Source organism: Euwallacea fornicatus, chromosome 17, assembly GCF_040115645.1.
Source record: "Euwallacea fornicatus isolate EFF26 chromosome 17, ASM4011564v1, whole genome shotgun sequence".
In the NCBI taxonomy this organism is placed as follows: Eukaryota; Metazoa; Arthropoda; class Insecta; order Coleoptera; family Curculionidae; genus Euwallacea; species Euwallacea fornicatus.
The window spans coordinates 127227-150971 of record NC_089557.1 but is presented as its reverse complement, the minus strand read 5'-3'; the positions used below and the strand labels follow the sequence as shown (position 1 = coordinate 150971).

Below are 23745 nucleotides of genomic sequence, written 5' to 3'. Positions count from 1 at the left end.
GTAATGAAGTGTTTATTTAAAGATGCAGGAATTGTGTCTCGCAAAGTGAGTTTAGATGTATGCTGCTGCAATAAGGAATACGGAGGCCTGCGCGAAAAAAATATAAAAAAGTTCGATGTGATCGGAGAACCAACTTGGGCATTGTGGAATGGACAAAAACGCCACTGGCACTCAGAGCTCGCGTTGCGGATTCCTATTTTAATAATAGCGATTTGGGTTAATAATATCGATTTTGCTAAGAGACTGTGTTACCGATTATTTTGTTAATACAAACTAACGATGTTGATAACGCCTTGAAAGGTGAAAATGCCGCATTCAAAGCCGGTTCGCTACGAATCGCCACTGTGCGACAAACGTAGTTTTCGTAGTTTTGAACGTGGCGACTTTCGCATCGAGAAAATACGTTTTGCGGAGAAGTCGAACAACCTTTTTTTCACGTGAGAAAAACGGCTGCCGAAACTTATCGATCGTAAGTTGAAGCTTACGGTGCTTATGGTGCTCCATCTCGAAAAAGTTGCGAACGATGGTTTAACCGTTTTGAAAGTGGCGACTTTGGTTTAAAAAACGAGGAACGACCGGGGCATTCTAAGAAATTTGAAGATGCAGGTTTTTCAAAAAGTATTGAACGAAAGCCCCGTCCAAACGCAGGAACAACTGGCGGAAACCTTGAACGCCGCCCGATCCACCATTTCCGAACGTCTACGAGCTTCGGGAAAAGTTCAGAGGGAGGGCAAGTGGGTGCGATACAAATTCAAAGAACGAGACATTGAAAGGCGAAAAATCATTTGGGCCATTTGTGGAGTTTTGCTCGCCAGGCCGAGACGAAAGAGTTTTCTACACCGAGTAGTCATCACAGGTGACGAGAAGTGGATTTATTTTGACAACCCAAAGTGCAAAAAATCATGGATAGATCCAGGCCGACCATCGACATTGGAATCGGTGCGCAATGTCCATGGAAAGAAGGTCTTGCTGTGCATTTGGTGGGATCGCGGAGGAGTTGTGTTTTACGAATTGCTGAAACGATTACTGCCGATCAACAACGAAAACAATTGATCAAATCAAACCCGAGCATTGAAGGAAAAAAAGACCACGATATGTCCAAAGACGCAAAAAAGTTATTCGTCAGCGGGATAATGCGCTCGACCTCACCATGAAAAATCGGCAAAAAAATATTTGGAAAACGTTTTAATAGAACGTCTCACCCCGCCACACTCCTCAGATTTAGCCCTTTCGGCCTGCCATTCAGTCCGACGATCGACGTGACGCGCACTTTCAGAACAACATTTCCATTCTTACGAAGAAATAAACTCGACAATTGGTTGGACGCCAAAAGCAAAAAATCCTTTTCGCACGGAATCCGTCCTTTCACGGAAACATGCGAAAAGTCATCGCCAACGATGGCCAACATTTCGATCATCGACGTAATTGAGATTGTTATAGAAATGAACGTTTAAATTTTGCAAAAAAATCGACATTATTAACCTATTAAGACATAATTCTCATTTTCGATATATATCGTCATGACCAACCACGCACCAACTGCAAGGAAATCGCGACATTATTCCATTAAAATATTCCTGTAAAGTTGTCATATTACATTGAGTTCTTTAAGAAATCGTGAACGGTGGGCGTCTTTCCGTTTTTATTTTTCCTTCCTACACCTGAAACTTTAAAGGTTTCGAAACTGTGTCAACGTCAGATATACCGATTTAATATTAATAATGTTTAGATTTAATTAACACAGAAATCGAGTTCGATTTTTTTTTTTAGAAATTAGTCACGGTTTTCACAACGTCTCGAGATAAAAATTCCGTTTGTACTGACCAGTCCGAGTGACCACTCGAAAGTTCCAATTGTAGCGGTCACTCTAGGGCCGTATAAAATGAGATTTGTAGCGGTAATCCGAGGCATCGTTAAAATCGGCGCAGGATTGTAATTTTTAGGCAATAAATTGCGAGAGATAGGCCTCAAGCTCGGACTTGCGTGATACGATCTCTCCTTTCGCAATTCCTGCAATTCTTTGTCTGATTGCCTTGGTATTCCTATTGTCTCGGTCTCGGCACTGAAATGCTCTGTTTGCGGCGTTAGAGTCTCCGATTTTAAGCGGATAATTCTGGAGAGATCGTGCAAATAAATAATAAGGAATTCGTGGTTGGAAAAAACCACGATTGGACCAGCCGGTCGCTACCCGAGGAGTCGTAGGAAAACAAGTTTTTTTTCTAATAATTTTTTTCTTGCGCCTCGAATCAACCTATTTTATGATAAACAGTTCTTCCCACAAAAGTCACAGGCCAAACAGCTCTTCGTCACTTTTACGTGAACGTTTCGATTCAAACGCGCAGTAGTGGAAAAATGCAGAGCAACATTTTGAACGATACGAAATATTTAAACAATTTTTGCCTCGAGATTCGTTTCAACTGTAAGTTTGCGTCGGCAAACGTGCCTAGAGGAAAACGGTCGTCTTCAGAAGTAGAAGAAGTTATCGGCAATTTACGTGAGGATGGTCAAAAGCAGACTTAAATAAGTTTATGGACCCGAATTATTAAACAAAATCGCGCATTTGGGAATAGTTCGGGAACAGTAAAATCCATGGATATGAGGATAAATAAATTGTAAGATTTGCAAAAAGTGAACCTTTCACTGGCTCCGACACGATTAAACGCCGTATTTCTGAGGAACTTGGTATCGAAGTCACTTCTAGGACTCTAAGGACTAGATTGATGGAAGCTAAGTTGCATGGCAGAAAACCTGCCGTTATCAAAGATAAACAGAGGGGCTCGCCTCAATTTTGCCAAATCACATTTGCGATGGACAGAGGACTACTGGAAAAAAGTCCTTTGGCGCGACGAATCAAAGTTCTGTTTATTCAACGGTGATGGCATGTAAGACGTTCCAAGACTGAAAGACTTAATCCCCAATATACATGTCCAACAGTAAAGCACGGAGATGGTCCGGGGCCGTTTCTCGGGCCACGGTGTTGGTCCACTCCACAAAATAGAAGGCCACATGGATAGGTTCCGATATATTAGGGACGTCTTGGAGAACCAAATGGTGACGCCACATGTCGATGAGGTCGTGCCCTTACGACTTATTTTCCGACAGGATAACCACCCTAAACCCTATACGTAAAGGCGTGGTTTAGGAGAGAAAATATCAGTGTTTTGGAATGGCCTTCGCAATCCCCTGATCTCGACCCGATCGAGAACCTCTGGGAAATTTTAGATCGAAAGATCCGGGGAAAAAGTTACACGAGTACCCGTCGATTATTTGAAACATTGAGAGAAGCCTGGTGCAGCATGGATCCCGTAATAATATCAAAGCTAATAAGGTCGATGCCCAACGGATGCCAGGAGGTCATTAAAAACAAGGTTTTTTTCCACAAAAAAAATTGAATAATACTGTTTTTAGTTCGTTTTTAAGAATAAATGTTTACTTTCTTCGAGAGTTGCTCTACTTTTTTCCACCTCCTGAAAGAATGTTATCGGTATAAGAACATACAATAAAATAAATATCGATTGAGATTGATATTTCTGACGGTCAAAGTACTTCCTTATATGGTGGTGCCTTTGTATTAAACCTATATTGGAATGAGTCCAACTAACTTAGCCGCAATTATATTATTTTTTTTTCAAAGTTGCTCCACATATTTCCACTAATGTGGCTAAATAATTTAAATTTAGTTTAAGTAGTACGTTAAAATTTACATAAAAATTCGTATATCGCCTTTTAATCTAAAAGACTATGCGATGTGTGACCTATTATTTATAAGGTCTGGTCATGAATGTAGACAATGGAATTGGACCTCTTTGTTTTTAAATCGACAGGAATCAAACAGCACAATGTTGACACGCGTGCACGCGCGTGTGCAGAACGCGTCGGCGCTATCAGAATTTCAATATTAGGGTATTCTGGGTAATGAATTTGGACCACTCGAGAAGAAGTCTGCGTTATAATCCTACAAGAACGTCACTAGTGCCTCTCAGTGGCTTTGGCAGTAGGGGAAATAATTCGAGATTTGTTAGCCAAGTGTATTTTATCATTTACCCTTTCTAAACGTTCAATAATCCGACACGAGTTGGTAAACACTTGGCTGTGTCGTTAGAGGTAAGACGAGAGCACATTTCGAAATGGACTTTCTTAGAAGAAAAATGGTCGTTGCGACGTGCGTGACGTAAGCAAGAAATGTGTATGAATTTGGTACAGCATATAATTTACCTCACCTGGCGAATACATTTTTGTGAAAAAATGCAGAATTTTAAGCAAGAACCTGCCCACGACTCTAATCCTTGAATGAACCATTATTTCAATTAGTTGTGTGGGAGATGCATATTACAAGCAGTTTATACGTATAGTAATTTCCTCTTAAATACAGGTAAATATACGTAGGTACTTGCTGTGTAAAGGAAGGAATTTTTTGTAAGCGAAATTTTCCATTTTCTACTGTGGAAAATGACGTTTTTGCGAATAACTTCGACACCTCGCCGGTAATTAATGATATTGTTAAGATAATTATTTTGGCACTAATATTTGCTAATGGCGAAGTTCTAGGAATCTAACGTATATCATTAATGAAAACAAGAACAAGTTTCGACGGTCATCGAGCGGGAAATTAATGCGTCCAGTTATTTAGTGATATTTCTCAGTTATTCGCGGACAATCTTCATTTTTTAACAATATGCTCTCCGCATATCATTCATGCTTTCGGCCGATATAAAATTGCACACATTATTAGACCAAGGCCTTCTGGCCACAACCACAACCGATTAATTCCATTCAACTTTAAAAATTTTTATAATTTTGTGACGCAATGTTAACCAGTGACATGCCATGCACTTTGCTGCAGTAGGCGTTAGGCATAATATACTTAAGTCGGTAGATATTTCTATTTCACGTTGCCACATTTCCTCCGGACAAATTCATTTTATGAATTATTGGACTTTGGCGCGGTTCGACAACGAACGATACGTTTAATCCGCAAAGTGTGCAAACCACGACGACGACTCCTCCAGTGATGGTTTGTAGAACAATCGTTTAACGCACTCACATTGAAATGTGGCATCATAGTTTGTCACCTAATAGAAACCAACTGCGGCCCACAACCATGGGCCCGGCTCGGCTGCTTTTTCTAAGAGCCCCATGGTTTCGACCAAATGGTCGGTCGCACGTGGCACTGTGGGACTTTAAACTTTAATTTTATTTTTAGATGGATCATGGCATTTCCAATGATTTTCTTTAGAAACGATGCACAAAGACAAATCTGTTAAGGTATCTCTCGACGATCCGGGCTTGTTTACGCAAGTCGTTACCACTTCACGTATTATTGTAGATACACACTTTGACGCCGTACCAAGAAGCATACCCATCATACAGGACTGGTTTGCGTTTTCTAAGAAACGTAGGATTTTTATAACTTAATTTGAAAGGAGAATATGAGATGAAGCTCGTTGGAGATTCGCTTATGTGGACTGACGGAGACACTGTTACGTTGGAAAAACGTAGAATAAACGTTCAAATCACCTTTCGATGATTCTGTCATGCCTCTAACGCCGTTTATCGGAAATTTCGATCGAAGAGCAATTAAAAATTGGCTCGTGACTCGGTACAGTGATAAAATTATTTGATACCGAACGTTTGAGAGAACAATGACTCATTTAAATTGAAGTTATGGCGAAGTTCCACGGGCGAGTTGTCGTCGGATTTGTGAGTCGTTCCGTTGTCTGAGGACAATTGCGAAAAACAACTCTTTCCGATTTCCTACGACGAGGCAGTCGAAGGATGTCTCGTTGCGCGCCTATCGTAGATTCGAATAAACCAGTTTTTCCGCCAAAGGGAAGAATCCAAATTAACCATAATTAGGACAATTGCCATGATTCGGTCTTGTTAAAATATTGAAAGTAAACCATGACTAACGTAAAAATGCCATACATGAAAGCTTCCAGCATCGTACACACAGACATTCTGCGCTGCATATCTGACCGGTAATTATGTATTTACCGCAATTACCGGGCAATGCAACTGGAGACGTACAATGGCAACAGTTTTCTTACTAAATTCCTGCTTTTTAACCGTACCGCTGACCGCGACAGGCGAACCCATTAAAAGAGAATTCTTCGAGTTTTTGGTTTGCAGGAACTTCAAAGAAAGAACCACGACACCAGGGCGTTTGGTCGAGATCTGTTGATTTATGGTCGGTGCGTACTCGAGGAGACCCTCTAGTTAACACAAGTTAGTTCGGGTTAGGCAGCAGTCAAATGTGTGTCGCAAACGTTTTCTGATGAAATTATCGCTTGTTGGCACACGAAAAATACTAAAATTGACGCGTATTTGAATTGGAGTTATGATGGAGTTATAATTGCCAAGTCAAACAGACCTGCTGGAAAAATCCCGGTAAACGAGCATTTTCAATTATGAAATGTGATGAATTCAGTATGAAACGAAAGAGAAACCCGTTAGACAACCTCTTTACCACAAATCGTATATCAGTACTCATATTTACAGTTACTTTCAGTAACATATACAGGGTGCCTTTTTTAAGTGCGTTAGAGTGCAAAGTGTCAAAGCTCGAAAGTGGTCATTCTGACGATATTAATTTATTTTATTAAAAATTTGAAAATTATATAACGGATAACTGAATCGCCAAAAACTTCCCGGATTCGCCCTCTTGTCACCATTTTGCTTAAATATCAGAAAACATAGTGGTTCGAATTGTACGTTAGATTTTTTTCACTTCTAAAAATTGCATACAATACTATCGGGGTTTACATCGATCGCTTAAAATTCGGCAGATTATACCGAAATGTTTCCAAACAACCATAAACATGGAATCACTCTGTATTTCGTGTTGCGAAGATCGTACATCTGTCCAAAAGAGTTCGCTTCTTCCATATTTGATTTTGATGCCGTGTAAAGATAGGCGGACAGATAACTTTGGACAGAATCGAGGCTTTTTCGAATCTTTCGAAATAACTGCGCCTTTTTTGGGTGATTTTAGTGCCGCCCAGTCTATTACTGTCCACTTCGCGCGATTTATACACTAAGAGCTGCAATAAGTGTTTTGAGGTGCTAAATTTGAAGCGAATAATGCGGAGTGCTCGCGAAGTTATGAAAAATTTTAATCGCCGACTACGAAAACACCGGTCCCAATTAAAAATATTCCCGAGTCATTTTCTGATTGGCCTCCTCAGACAATAGGTCAAATAAGAGCCTTAGAAACTAATTACAACCTTTTAAGATTCCTTGCAGACCTTTTTTTTTGTTTTTGGGTTGTCTAAAAATTACTCGGCAAGATTACAGAGATAAATCGTTTCAAAGCCCGAAATATGAGTCGATGCTCGACGGAGCATATATTTGATCTTAAGACACGGAGGAAGGTCTGACGTTTGGACCGAAGGAATGCTCAACTCAGAACGGCGTCATGGGGAGATCAATTTAGATACTGCATTTTTTAATCCACTGTAGACTGTAAGACCCAGTTGGGTATCTCACCAGTAAACTTAGGCTTAAGTTTAACTCGATGTTTAATTCACTTACAAGATTTCGACATGGCGCGATGACGAAAAATTCCCTTTGTTTTACTATGCGTTTTCAAAATTATTTATGAACAATTCCGCTGATATGACCACGGTTCAGCCGTCTATTTAGCTGACATAAAAATAGAGAAATCTTACACCTACAGCTTCAGATTAATAATATGCGAATATGTATAATCGTATCTCGTGTCACGTATGTTTTAGTTTTAGTCACTGACTCGGGATCGTATTTCATAAAAGGCGCAACACTGCAGTGTTTTTTTATAGACGCCAAGAGGGCTTTTAGACCCTGTTTCGTATAAGTCGATTATTATTCTTGCAGATTTTTTTCGCCCTGGAGTATCAGGTCTATCGGAAAATTCTGTCCGATAATTTGGTTTCACGTTTAAACATGCGTGCGCACACTCTTTCGAGCCATACATGGCCGTATTTCTTTACAACTGCACGTACACACATGTTTCCTTCGAAATTAACTACAGCAAAGATATCTCGTGTCATTATTAAGCCAGACGCGATCGTGAAAACGTCGGTACTAACGAAGTTCATTTGAGGCACTCTATGTTGTACGAAGTCCAACAGGGTAGAAATGCTGCCGAAGCACGTCGAAATTTAGTGAACATTTTTGGAGGAGATGCTGTTTCAGAAAGAACACGTAGGAGATGGTTCGAAAAATTTGAAGCAGCTGATTTCGATCTTGGCGATGAGAGGCACGTTCTGGGCGGCCATCTCTGATCGATGACGATATTGTAAAGACGCCAAGATCTAACAACATCGGAGATCGCAGAGAAACTTAACTCAGCTCAACAAACCATTTCGAACCACATTCCGAAGCCAGAGTTGGTCTATAAATATTCCAGATGGATGCCTCATGAGTTAAGTGAAAAAAATTTGCATGACGTCATATGCACATCTCTGCATGCTCGGAACAAAAGTGAACCTTCCTCGGACAGTACGATAACTGCTCACGAAAAGTGGATTACGTGTGAAAACATTGTAAGGAAAATAGTGTACCGTAATCCCGGACAACCCACTCCCTGCACTCCTAAACCTCGATTGAGCCTTAAAAAGAGAATGCTGTGTATATGGTGGGACATCCAAGGACCAATGCATTACGAGCTTTCGAAACTCAACGAAAAGCTCAATTCGGAGAAACGCTGTTGGCAAATGGACGAGTTAAGGAAAGCACTTCAAGAAAAAATGGATGATGGAGATGTTCGACAGAAAGCAAATCATATTGCACCACGACAATGTCGGACTACATGCAGCTTTGGCGACTGGCCAGAACGTCGCAAGAGCTAGGGTGGGAAATTCTCTCGCATTCACCGTACTCCCCAGACCTTGGACCTTCCGATTTTCACTTGTTCCGCTCTTTGCAACATTTTTTGGCGGGAAAAATTTTGAAAAATGAATAAGATGTCAAAACAGCACTTCTTGAGTTTTTCGTGTCCGAAGACAGGGCGTCCTTCAAAAATGGGATTTACAAATTGCCATCACGCTGGCAAGAAGTCACAAACAATAATGGCTATTATGCCGTACAGTAAATATTGTTGGATAGATCAGAAACTGCACAGTTTTTCTTCTTCTTCACCAACGGACAGAAGTTTCCGGCAGACTTAATATAATTTTGGTAAAAGCTGCTAAACGACGATTATCAATAGAGAAAAAAGCGAACTCGGTCATAAAGCTCACTCGCTCAATCTCATTTACGACTAAATATTAATCAAGTTTTAAATTCATCGTTTTGCCTTATACCTGATCATCAACCGTTGTCTTTCAACAAAAAATACGTTGTTCGAGGAAACGCTCGAAAAGGTATGTCGTGCATTAATATCGCCTTGTCCGAATGGGTGGGAGTAAATCATCCCCTTCGCCGACATTTGAAAGACGCCTAACAACCCCCCGCTAGGACGAATAGTTTTTCAGGTATTTCAATACTGCAATCCCAGAAGTCAAGGTGGTTGTTTGAATGCGTAAATGTGGGAATAAAAAAATAGTTGTTACAGTTTACATAGTACAAAAATGTAAGAGAATTCTTTAACCACGAATACGTCTCGACATCGAGTTGCCCAATTATCACTTAAGGACACGTTTTGAAAAATTTCTTTCTATCAAATTAAGTTCGATTGAATATTAATTCGAGGTAAATTTTCAAACAACTGCCCATAGCACGCAATAAAACTCATGATCTCCAGATATGGTGATACCAGTTTAAGAATTATTAGGAACGAGTTCAAAATTGTAGAGTTGTGCGTACGTTTAATAGCAGTTTTCGAACGCTTTCAATTCGAATATAGCTTATCCCAGTTTTTATTTTTTACTATAACTTTTCCCATCATCTACCACAACCTCAACGAAGGTGAAAAACCGAAAAATATTGCTTTCGATCGTTTTGGTCTGAAACTACGAACTCGTCCAGCGATTTGTAATTTGGCTCGCGCAGTGAAGACTAATTAACAATCACTAGTCAGATTTTTTGTAACTGGACATGGGTGTCTACGGCGCCAGGAATCTAACAATTTAATATTCTATGACCACTCAAAGTAACCTTTTTCGTGATATTTAATTTTGTTTACATGCTCTTGAAATGTACAATGTAATAGTACCGACTTCTTATCCATATAAATTCTTTTTACCTGGCAATAAACAATAATCGAAGGATTGACCGGCTCATCAAAAATGCTTTCGTACCTCCCACCGACTTAGTAATGGGTTCTTATAAAGGCAGGCGTTTAAACTAAACGATAAATCTCCGAAGCTTTTAATTAAAATTCGAAATATCATCCCTGCATGGGCCAACACCCCATTAAACCTGCATTACTTTTGCTCTAATAATTATCGAATGTGGAACTTCAATTGATTGGGTGCCACTCATTTTACCTGCCCGAGAAAACTGAACCGGATTTAGCTGTTTTAATCGCACATGTGGGTGGAATAAATAAAAATAAAAAGAAATCAAACCGCAACGAAATGTAGGTTCAACTTGCCACAGTATCTTGCAATTACACTTTTCCTACGCATCTCGAGCTGGATTTAATCTATTAAAACGACAACAATAGTGACATTACGGCTTTATTGCCGCACAATCTTCCTGAAAACTGCGCATCCTTCCCATGTTTTTGATACGGCAACGAGCCGAGTCGTCATGAAACCATTTTTAGGTCACCGGGTATACCTAGTTACCTCGCGACAGTTATTCAACAGATCATCTTTTCCTTTCCGCACAAAAGGAACCAACTCGAGCTTTATTGTTTACCTCTCCATCTTGAAAAGAACAAATTACTTCACTCGCTTACCTGGGGATTGGGGCACCCGCTGGGCTAGAAAAGCTGCACAGCTACAAAGAAGTGGAATGCAAGGCGGGATTCGCCTTATATTCCAGTAGCGGGCCTCCCACTAACGAAAAATGTCGATTTTCCATGAAAAACAAATAATTTTCCACTCGAACAAAACTACAATCTGACCGTGATAACGGTTTAATTTCGATGCGTGGATTAGATGGGAATTTTGACACATACACATCCCTGACATCTGTTCAATTTCCAACGTCACGCGCATGTCAAGTTCGGCTGTTTTTGTGGACCATTGTTATTATTTTTAAAGGGAAAAATTGTGTAGTTTGAGACTCCTACGGCTATGTCGAAATGCATCGGCCTAACACATGTAAATCTGGCAACACGTAACAAAAAGATAAAAACCGGTCAAAGACGGCTTGACCCGCGCTTGTTAATTGCCCATAAAACCACCGAATTTTTGAAATTTCGTTGGATTTAATTGTTGAAATACGTTCGCCAATGGCGAACACGTCAATATTTTAACAATAAGCAAAATACCTGCGTAGTATGGAACAAAAAGTGACAAAACCCTCTTTGTCGGTCCATGCGCGGGCTCGCAGGGTAATCGCCCGTTGAAATCTCCGAGCGTCGGCTCTCTTATTTATATTTGCCTCTTTGTTTTACACGCTTGTCAAGCGATAAATAACTGTTTCCGTCCTTGTCGCGTGCTGGACCACTGTGTACCACCTCTCTCTGGTTTTTAGCATCCTCGTGTGCCTTATTCTCTTCGAATATTATTCGTTCTTTATGGATCACTATTATTGAGAGGCGGCAAATGCGCAATGAAATCGCAAGTTTTGGTGCGTGTTAATTATTAAAGGTCTGTATCGTCAATTTATTGAGTGACAAGAATTTTAGTTAAATCGATCTAAGTGCTTTTTAACGTTGATTAAAAACCAGACGTGTAAAGTTTAATTAGAAGAGAGTTTTAAAAAATGCTACATTTACCGGTATTATTGTCCCTCATTTGCTATGAAACTATGTCTTATCTTTCCTCTTCGTTAAACTTTATCTACAAATAAATAATCGAACGTCTTATGATTCATAAGTAACCGAAAAACTGCCGTTCCATAAGATGCTTGATACGTAACGTCTTTGAATCGATGAAAATTTCGAAACGCCTCTTTTTACAGCTGATTGGTGCTTGATGGCTAATACTTAGTACAGGTTTTCCTCAAGGTTCCGTAGGCATTTCGTCGTTTGCCTGAATACCATAGAATCATTATTACTTCCGAAGTTCAAGAACGTCAACGTTTGATCAGAAACATATCCGGAATTTTCTACTGAATTTAAACAAAAGGTTCCAGATGAAAATCACACTCCGAAATTTGGCTCTCTACGAAGCCAGTCTAGCGGATACAAATGTTTAACAGAATATTACTACCAAGATTTCAAAATTAAATTTGAATTTGGGAATTGTTGTCTGTTTTGTCTAATTTTTTTTACATTTTGGCAACTTCTGATCTACGATTCGTGACCACTCTATTGAGTATTGGCATTGAAGTCTTACTTGATTCCTCTTGTTTCGAAAAGTTAAACCTTGAATTGCTCGATTCTGATAATTCGTGAAGAAATGTCAGTTTCAAAATCTCAAAACCAAAGTTTTTAAAATCTTTCATAGGAAAACCTAAGCGACCATCTTTAACCTCAAGCGTACCATTAACTACAACCCACAGATTTGCCGCTTTAAAACACGGTGACCCGGTATTCCCTCACCTGTGCCCACCATCTCTCAGGTAGAGCAAAAGGTAACCGTATGTTGTGTTGTTTTCGGACCTACCCACCAGTTCAGTACGTACCGCTCACCCGGCAAGAGTACTTCGCGCTGAATCATGTGAAACTACCTAACTCCGGCGTCGAATATGTCGCCTTTGGATAACCCTGGGCCCTGGATTTGGTTACCATCACCATATGATAGTGACACCTTCGTTTCGGACTATGTGTGTGTCGCGTGTCAGCGCAATAAGAAAAAAGTGGACGATGGTACTATCACAGCTGGTCCAAGGCGCCGCTGCAGCGCTCAATGGACAAGACAGTCGTCTAGGGGAACGGACTCGAATGTTAAACTAAAGTCCACATTGTCGTGGTATTCAGTTTTGTTATTGTTTTTATTGTTAAGGGGGTGCGAGGGAGGGAAAAGAAGACAGTCGTACGGTGGTATTGGCAGTACTGGTGGATTAGTTGCGGGAAAACATGCGTTTTCTCATATGAGGACTGCGCCGAGTGTTGTGGGCAGGGAGGATGATTTTATTACGAAAGGAAAGAGTAAGTTTAGCATTTTAAATGATGAATAATAGAAGAAAATAATGAAGTTCGAAAAGATGAAAAGACCTTTTGGGTATTATGAGGTGGTATATACAGGGTGCTTGACGGGAAAGTAAGGAAATACTTTGCTTATAAGACATTTAGTTCAACCGATGTGTCACTAGCGTTCTTAAAAATACGCACCGTTGAGACATCATGCGAATTAAAAACACCACTTATCACCCTGTAGATTGTCAATTGTTGAAATTTATGATAACTTCGCTAGTAAGATCATTTTTGTGGAAATGGAGGAATTCCTCGATGTTCCAACTTCGATTTGGTTGTTTCCATGGAAATTATCTCGTTGAAATAGCGTTAGATTTATACAGGTTCATCTGCGATCTATCCCTCGGCCTATTAGTTGCGCCTATTCTCACCCTAGTTGAGTAGATAAAATTTAAATATTTACCTTTACTTTTTAATTGGCCTGTGTGAAAATCAATGTAGCAATTGATATGTCGAGAGTACTTTCTAGTACCAGCAGTCACATTCGTCAGTGGCGTACATATAACCGAGCAATTCGGTGCTGTGCCCAGGGCCCTATTTGCCTCTTAGATACCGAAATTTTATGGTGTTTGATTTTATCACAAAAAGTCAGATCTACCCCCGACACTCGTCATAATATGTACCACCAAAAGTTCATCTCACTTAACTAAATATACAAGGTGTAACTTAAGTGATGTCATTAATTTTAAGGAGTGATTCTTTGTCATATTTCATGAAAAAAATGTTCATATAAACGCGTGCCCTAACTTGCATAATTTTCGAGATACTGGGTGTCGAAGTTTTATTAATTATTAGGAAAGCTTTGCGCCGATTTTGATGAAACTTGGCACGTTTGTTAGCATTAGTAAAGGGCTACTTTTGATGTTATCACATTTTAAATAATAACTCCAGTGGCGTCGCAAGTAGTTGCCTGATTGATATTTATGGTGTGATTATTGTACGCCACCGTTTTTTCCGAGAATTTGATATTTGTTTTTAAGATTTAAGATGAAAACAAATTTGATTAATTAATAACAACTCGATTTTTAAATAAAACTTTGACTCCCTGTACCTCGAAAATGATGCAAGTTAGGACACATGTTTATATGAACGTTTTTTCTTAAAATATGACAAGGAATCACCCTTCGAAATTAATGACGTCACTCAAGTTACACCCTGTAGTTCGAAGGTCGATTGGGTGAACCATAATAAACCAAAATCCCTTGTTTATTTAATCGTAAATTTCTTAGTATTTAAGCCCATTGTAAATATGTGTTATGTTTCGGTTTATCTCAAATACCAAAATCACGCTGGTAAATACGATATACGCGGGAAAACTCCGTTAAGATGTAGTAATACTAACGTGTATGTCTTCTTATCTCGATATCAATATCAACAAATAATAATTCTTATAAGCCATAATATTAAATATTTTATTACCGATATTGATGCTCATGTTGGTAAATCACTTAACGGGCTTATTGTTGTTTGGTATGCGCGGAAGAACATTATTCATCACCAGTTAGTTTTTTAGATTTAGAATAATTCGAAAACGTTCTAAGGATGTAACGTGAGGATTACTTCAGATTTGTTTTTAAATAAAAGGCATACGCCGACTAATTTAAATTGCCCCACTCGAATATTAATAACTTTTTGAAAGATGAAAAAAAGGTAATCAAGGAGAATGACTCCTCGAAAAGTCGTGTGTGAAGCCTTACTCCCAAACCGAATTTAAAAAGAGCAGATTATTGAATAACACATTTGTATTAATACTTGTTTCAATTAACAATGTCGATTTTTTACTAAAATTTTAACGTTTATTTCTATAACAAAATGGATTGCGCTAACAATCAAAGTACTGGCCATCATTAGCAGTTACTTTTTCCCATCTTTCCGGCAAAGAATGGATTCCGCGCCAAAAGGAGTTTTTATTTTTGGAGGCCAATCAATTACCAATCCATATTTATATTTCTTCGTAATATTGAAAGTGTTGTTCTGAAAGTCCGCGTTGCACGGTCATGAATAAGTGATAGTCCGAAGGGGTCAAGTCCGGTGAACATGCCGGGTGAGTTAGAACGTTTTCCAAATAGTTTTTGGGCCGATTTTTCAACGTGGGGCCGAGCATTGTCGTACAGAAAAATGATTTTATCGCGTCGTTGAGCGCATTCGGGACGTTTTTCCTTCAACATTCGGTTTAGTTTCATCAACTGTTTTCACTATCGATCGCCTGTAATCTTTTCGCCGTGTTTTAGCAATGCGTGAAAGACAGCTCCTCTGCTATCCCACCAAATCCAACAGAAAAGCCTTTTTTCCGTCTATATTATGTACGTACCGGTTTTGATGTTGAAGGCTGACCTGGATCTACCCATGATATTTTTCGTTTTTGGATCGTCAAAATAGATTCACTCCTCGTCGCCTGTTACAATTCGATGGAAAAAATCCTTTTTTTTTTGGCTGGCGAGCAAATTTTCACAAATGGTTTTTCGTCTTTCGCAATGTTTCGTTCTTTCAATTCGTGCGGAACCCGTTTGTCCTCTTTCCAGATTTTCCCCAATTAGTATACGCGTTGGGAAGTAGTGGATTGGGCAACACTCAATGCTTCAATGCCAATTGTTTTAACGTTTGAGCGACGTCTTCTTTCAATAAATCACGCAATTCTGCACCTTCAAACTTCTTCGGCTGTCCTGGACGCTCTTCGTCTTTTGTATCAAAATCACCAGTTTTGAAGCGTTAAAACCATCGCTCACAAATTTTTTGGGATAGAACATGTTTCCCATAAACTTCAACCAACAATTTGTGACTTTCAGCAGACGTTTTCTTTAAACGAAAGAAGACTGTTAAATTTCCCCGCAAAACGTCTTTGTCTGGTACAAAACTCGCCATATTCAAAGCTGTTAAAAACCATATTTGCGCACAATAACAACTAATACTGATCCGGCTCTTGACAGCGTATATTTACCTTACCAAAACACCATAGATATGGTAAGTGTATAGCAACAAATGTACTATTAGTGTCATCTCTTGGTAAAATTGACATTGTTAACTGAAGTACCTATCAAAGCGCCGTCACAAAGCTTAATTTGGGTAAACGATTCAAAAGCGTATGCGAAAGGCCAAAGTGGTAATGCAAGGAAATGGCGAACTGCTTTTCTATACGGGGTCGACGCAATGAGCAAGTGCTTTGACGTGCTAGTCGATAAAAAACGAATTTTTTTTTCTATTAATTTGGCATTCGACGCCGAAATATCACCTGATTTTCATTAACATGGAATTTTCATAGCTGAGGTTATATAGGCCGCAACGACGGATGTGAAATATTTATAAATCCGTCCCCACGTAAACAAAATCGGCATAATTAATGCTGTGAAATTTACCTTTTTACCTGAACAATAGAATAGCAGGAAGTGTGTAAAAGTGTCAAGTCAACGACATCACATGAGCGCGAATATTCTTTCTACGTTAAACATGTTATGATGTGAACCTCAGAATTGAATATTTACGAGATTTTTCGTCGATACTTTCATGTAATAACAAAAATCTAAGACGTCCTTCCGGAATATAGGTTACACCTTGAATTCACCCTGATAAATGAATTTGAAATTCTGATGGGCTAAACGTACATATGTATGTGACGCTTTTACATGTTTCGGTGAATGTTTTATTCAATTTTAGAAATTTCAAATACGCGTGTCTGTCAGGACATTCTTTCAGCGAAGAAAAATTGCCGAAGCAAGAAAATGAATCACTGTATTCCATTATTATTTTATAATAATATAACATAATGTAATTTGAAGGCCGTCCGGGCAAAAAACCAACCCGATGGTAACATACTATACACGTCCGCCAAATTGAAGTATGACTTGCGCTTTGATCCTGATTGCTTCGCTTTTCCTTGATAGAAAGTTCCACAAAGCTATTGATACCTCTTAATTACTTTCAAAGTTGACTGCCAGCTTTAGCAGATTGGCTGGTTTGCCACAACAGAAAATTCATATAAATCGATCGATAAAAGGGTGTCGGTATCTGACAAAAGAAGGTGCTTGATGGGCATTCTTCGAAACCAAATCATAAGACACGTCTTTTCTAAAAAGATTACACGATTTGTCATGGCAATAAGACATTCCTCATAAAGATTAAACCATTTTATGATGTGCTTATTGTGTCACATCTTAAGCTGTTAACTGTGAAATTAATTCATTTAGATTATTATTTCCAGCGTTTTTGCGTTGCGCCTTTGCGTAAACGGCATTTTGCGACATTTAGGGCACTCGGATAGATATACATACAGTGGGGGCCATAGAAGTAGGGCCGCTTCGAAAATTTCAATCTTTCATTTCTATCACTCCAGAGGCAAAACATTTAAATAAAAAACATACATAACACATTTAATAATAAAAATAAAAACAATCCACAAAAACATATTTTAACGAAAAATAAATAAATATCCTCAATGGAAACAACGAAAACAAAATAAACATGTGATCATAAAAATAAGACCGTCAAAACATTATCAAAAAAAAAAAAGGAAAAAAAAGAAAAAAACGAAATAAACAACCGAATATTGCCTGACGCATAATGCTCGGTCGCTTCTTCCTATTGAGCAAACATTGCCCTTAATCTTTTAGGCACTGACCTCATTAAGTGCTGGCAGAACTCAACAGGAATTGCTTCCCGTTCCAGTTGGACCACGGACCGCAGTCCTTCCCTGTTTTTGATCCGTTGACGCCTCGCAGCAACTTCAAGATATGCCCGCAGGTTTTCAATGGGGTTCAAATCGGGTGACCGCGGAGCCCACGGCACAACCGAAATCGGTTCATTGTGAAAAAATTGTTTAAATCGCACGTTTCGCGTCATTATCTTGTCGATGTTTCCAAATTAATGACATTTCTTCCGAAGCACACGGCAGCATGACGTCTTTCATTATTTTAAGGTATGCTCCTTGATTCGGGATCCCTTTTATCCAATAAATGGGACCGACGCCGAACCGAGAGAGGCAGCCCCCACAATTTTATGTTGTCACCTCCAAGTTTAATGGTTTTCAAAGTATAATTTGGAAGCAATTCCTATTTTCCCGGTCTTCTTACATACAGTCGACCATCCGAACCAAACAAATGAATTTTTGTTTCGTCCGAAAAAAGGACATTTTTTCAAATTTTTATATTGTCATCTTCTTCGTTCGAAACAGGAAAAGTATAATTCTAGTTTAAGGAAATTCCCCTGGTTTCTGCTGTTAGATAGAATGATCAACATTGTAGAAATTTAGGAGCTTAGTTCAAACGAGATAGAATAAGTTTCAATAAACTTTCTTCCACTTTTTGGAACTGCACCAGTAGTAGTCCTATCTCTATGGCCACCACTGTATGTACGTACGTAGATTTGGCTTGCTAAATTTGAAAACATCGGGAAAATTTCGAAAAATCAAATATCCGCAAACCTCTAAGGGCCGCTTGGGAATTCGAAAACTATTCATTTAAGTCGACTGTACAGGGACTCAATGTACATAACTTTTCAGTTCAACAATTTCATTCGTAATCGCGAAAATGTTTTTCGGTTCGGGGTCCTGCCAATGAGCGCATAAAAGGGAAAAAATTTCGACAGTGACGGACACATGGCCGAATAGCCTCTCCTACCCCGTACTCACGATTGGGGGCCACTACGCGATACCATGAGGCAACACATATACCGTTGATGATTCAGGTCGACATTTTACCATTTTCTCACGAAACGTTGTCAATGGATTAAGGCGCAATATTACATATGTTTGTACATCTATTTATTGCCAACAATAAAGCAAATATTTGTATTTCGGCTTTAGCTTGGTTTATACCTTTACATTGTAATGTTATTAGTAATCAAATGAAGAGCTTTTTATTACGTTAAATGGATAATTATTTGATTAAAAGAAAATCGTCCATCATAAATAATAATAAAGTAATTCGCTTCTGTTCGCAGAAATTCAATCAGTATTACGATGATGATGGCTGGCCCATCAGGTTTGCCTCCAAAAATTCGATGATGTAATCTTTCTTCTTCACGGTGCCAACAAACTCTTTGACGTTTTTAACGGTTTCTAATTATTATTGAAAAAGGACACGCGTACAGAGAGACGGAGATCTTTCTTGCGGCTCGGGAGAGCGGTTGGCAACCCAACGGGTAATTCGTGCATACCATTGGACATTTCGAAGTGAGTTGAATATTTGAAATAACCTTTGCTTAAGACCAAAGCGAGCACAGGTGTCCTGCGTTTACTTAAAACCTTCAAGTGCTGCCTGGCATGCAAAACACAAAGTGGCTCTCCAATCTACGTGTGCTCGAGGTAAAAGTATTTAAGCACGGGCACGATTTTTAAATATTTAACCTTCCGAGAAATCTCAGAACAAAAGTAGAAGTGCGGGAAATGGGAAAATTCATTACGTGAACGAATGCCATTTAAAAATTTTGTCAAGACGAAAGCGTGCAAACGGTACTCGGTACTCTCTCGCCTTTGCATACGCGGTATTCCGACCAAATTTATGTGTGTTCCGTGGCAAAATTTCAATAAACTCGTTAAATGTTATTGGCGAAAAAGGTATGTCCCAGGTGTGCAAATAAAAAAACGAATTGGCAAATATGGACTTATTCGTACAAGGAAAACTGAAAAACGTTTCTTAGAAAAGGTTGAAATTAACCGCAACATCCGATGTTAAAAGTGTACAACTGCGGCAATTTTTGTCTTTCCCGGTATAGTTTTACGTTAAAACTTGTTTTCTACGGGAAAATTATCAGTAAAAAAACGAAAGAAAATTGCACTCTCGTTTAGAACTGATACAAACAAATACGAATGTGATCGTTAGTTAGTTTGCTTCGAACCCTTTCGTGATATCATCCTGAGGTGTGGAAGAAAAGGGTCTCTGAAAGAAATTAAAGAATCACATTTATGAGCCCTTGAAATAGTTGAAATTATGTGCACAGTGAATTATCTGTTTCTTTCGCTCATTTTTCTTCATATACAGGGTGTTCCATTAATAAGAACAAATTCCTGCAATAAAAAGACGTAAAATTTGGAATTGCTACTACGGGAAAACGACGCATTCTGCAAAAAAATCTCCAAGAGACAAAAAAGTTTCTAAATGAAAGATATAATCAAGTAATGTAATCAGTTGATTGCAATATTTAACGGTTAAATAAATACGGGCCCCTATATTCATAGTCCGGCCCTAATATCTATTTTATGCTGCAAAGCTGTATATTTCACTTTTTTATTTGTGAATTACGTGCTTGTTCATTTCATTAGTAGATGGCATGGTTAAAACATTCGCACTTTCATGTGGGTCACCCTGTATATTAACTAGGCTTCGAATGTTATTTCGATTGGTCGAAACATTTCCTTGTAATAGACGTGCTGTGGGAGAGCATGATACTAAATAAGTAATGTAGCATGTATTACACGTACGTACAAGTTGATTACATATTATTATACATGATTTTTGAAACAGCAACATTTCCTATGAAATTACATAAAACCCATCAACCGTTCACGTTTACCAATGTACATTTTGCAAATGTTTGTGCTGCTCTTTACGTGTTCGAACATTTTAAACATAAATAATAACAATAACGTTCAAAGCTGAACATTTCTATTTCAGGAGAAGATTCGCGGACTTTCCCCGTTTAATAACCTGTGCAAAATCGGTTAAATAACATAATACAGCGCATGTTTTTCTGCCTAACGTCATTGTGGCTGAGCGAACCGCAGTACCACTCTCTTCGCACCGATTTGGGTCATACCAAGCCCCTCACAGACACCAACTCGGTATTTGCGATGTAAGAATTATTTCAATAGACTTCTTAACCGCGACGTGAAAGTAGATGGCTAAATCCTAGCTTTAGATTGCGCGACAGTTTGCATTGTAGTAAAGCTGCTCAGAAATCACGCGTGAGCGCTCTTGTGGCTCATAACGATCCAGAACTTTTTATATCGAATTTATTCTTAGGCACATTAAGCCCGTAACGATGAGCGAAGCCCGCACTCAAAGGAGCGCGACTACAAAATTTACAAAAATCGTTGGAAAATAAGTTGCTCTCCGAACTATCGAATTCATTGAGTAATCATGAGGTAAACGGAGAAGTACTCGTCGGGAGAGTAAGTGAAATAGGAAAAAATTATTGAATCGGCGACCTTTATGGCATGAGATGAGTGACTCTAATCGTTAAAACTCCCTTATCATTTCTTTTAACCGGCTGTGTCAACATCACGACGCAACACGACTCAAATCTGAACAATGGAAATGTTCCAACTTCGTCAAAGTCTAATGTAATAAAATGGATTAATTTAACGTATGATCAAACATAGGAAAAAAACGCAAGGTTTGTTCCTGTAAGTCCCATGTTGTCTTGGAGATAATTGCGCTTCTTATGAGCTGGGCGTTGGACATCGACATAGTGCACTTTTAAAAGTCGAGATGATCTAAATCTTTATACCTGCCATGCGGAGAATAACCTTCGAAAAAGGCAGTTCATTATTATACACTTAAAGATTACAGCTCGTCAAATAATAGGGCACAGCTCTTGGGGGTTTTGTTGCTTTTGAAAAATATGGTAAGCTACACCTTGTGTTAAGTTGTTGTTTTTTTTTTAATCCGGAGTGAGAGCTGCTTGAGAACGTTTAAATTGAGATTCCTAGAGATGCGAATCTATTTTTATATGCTCTCGTACCTCAGTAGACAATCGCAATGTGACGAAGATACCTTTTTTGTTTACCAAACACAAATCGTAAGAATAAATTAATAAAAACTTACTTCATTATCCTTGGAATCCCGACGAGTCGCGTATGTCCGTTGAAACATTTTAAATATTGCTTTGCAAATATAAAAAGTTAATATGTTGTTTCTATGGGTATAAAAACATTTCCGAAAATGAAAAAGCACAATAATTCGATAATCAAACCCTAAAAATTAAGGAGAAATCTCCCATTTTGATTTGCCGCCATTGCACGTGTCAACCTATGACAAGATGACAGAAAAGGATCATTATATGAAACGCAGCCAAAGTTGTTCGCTGCGTTTCATATAATGATCCTTTTCTGTTCCACACTCTTAAACGAGGATAGAAGATGTAACGTCGTTGCCGCTCAATTCTGCGATTTTTTTTTAATAGTTTCTTGTACTCGTAATAAAACTCTCTCTGTTCACATTTGAATACAGAACTCGAACACAGAATTCGAATGATTATTCAATCATTGAAAATATACGATTGTTAAAATAGATAAATTAAAATCCTGTTACTATGATTGGATGTTTCATTTTAGAGTTTATTCCAGTTAAATGTTTCATTAAGTACGTGTTCCCCGTAGCCTCCGCCGTTTCATAAATAACCCAAAAAAAAAAAACGCCACCAAACCAAACTCGAGTTGGTACCCATTTGCAGTTCCAGAGAATCCAACTAATGTTACAGAATAAGCTTATTGGTTTCAGATTTCGCTCTTGTGCTCGTTGAAGTCTTTAAGTTGTTTTACACGTGAGCACGACTCTCTCATAAATGTCATTTCATAAATAATGTTCTCGTTTTTTTTTTATACGAATCAGAGGACATGTCTGATGTTTTTGTTGCGTTTCACCATTAAATCGGTGCTGTGCTGACCGCACATGTGTCCAGAACACCAAGATCATGATAATTAATTTGTATTGGCATTCGGTAACAAAATATCTGGGGTATTTGGTACTCGTTTTCCGACAAAAACGTGGGCGAACCTGTTGCATTACTACTTTTAGAATACGTACAGGCGACGACGGTACCGGTACCACAACGTAATATTTTTGTACGGTGCAGCCGAGAACAACCAGGACATCTGGTTAATTGTGTAAGAGATGCGATTGTTTTGAGTAGGTATGTGCCTTTATGGCACCGACTGAATTGAAATTACACCTGTCTGCGATTTACAGGTTAGGAAACCCCGCTTCGATTAAACCATAAATCGTGTGTATGTCCTAAAAGCTGCAATAAACCAACCCAGAATTCCGAACTGTAGAGCTCTCTGTCCGGTTAACTTCTTGAAGACGCCAAATTGATTATTATATTGCATCCCTCGTCTAGCTGAGTCTTTTTTATGTAATAAAACTCGAAAATACTCGGTTAACGTACTCACATAAAAAATCAGTAGATAATAATTGTCGGTACCTATAGCTGGTATCTCCGTTATTTACACGACGATTATCTTGTGACGCACACCAGGTCTAAGCTATTTGAGATTTTTTCTGTTTTCGAAATACCAGAGAACGTCTTTCCTCGAAAGCAAAAAGAGCAGTATTTACAGGGTCTTTTAGATAGTAAGATTGTATGACCATGTACGGTAAGGCAGGTAGAGTCAAGGTATTATGGCGGCGCCATACTGCCGAAGACTCGTTTGTAACGGTAGTGATGAAGAAAACGCGTGTTTGGGTTGGAGATGTTCAATTTTCTTAGTCGTCGGAATCAAAAAATGCCTTAAATACCAAGATATTTTTTGACTGGTTGGAAATCGAAATTCGCTTTAGTTTGGAAGGCAAGTGCGCGGGTCCGCCCCTGGAAATTCGATTAAAAACTCTTATTTTTTGCCATTGCTGATGAATTATTTTTTG

At 38.8% G+C, this 23745-nt stretch overlaps 1 protein-coding gene across 2 annotated transcripts in view; it reads left to right on the top strand.

Moving 5' to 3' along the window:
• Egfr (epidermal growth factor receptor) overlaps window positions 1–23745 on the top strand; it is a 53534-nt gene that overhangs the window by 22335 nt on the left and 7454 nt on the right. Inside the window, exon 1 of one of the 2 annotated variants that reach the window (XM_066291631.1) lies at window positions 12630–13126. The exons of the other annotated variant lie outside the window; for it this stretch is intronic. Coding sequence (XP_066147728.1) covers window positions 12724–13126 — 403 coding nt within the window. The 5' untranslated portion in view covers window positions 12630–12723. Of the gene's footprint in view, window positions 1–12629; window positions 13127–23745 lie in introns of those variants that run through there. 2 annotated transcript variants of the gene reach the window in all.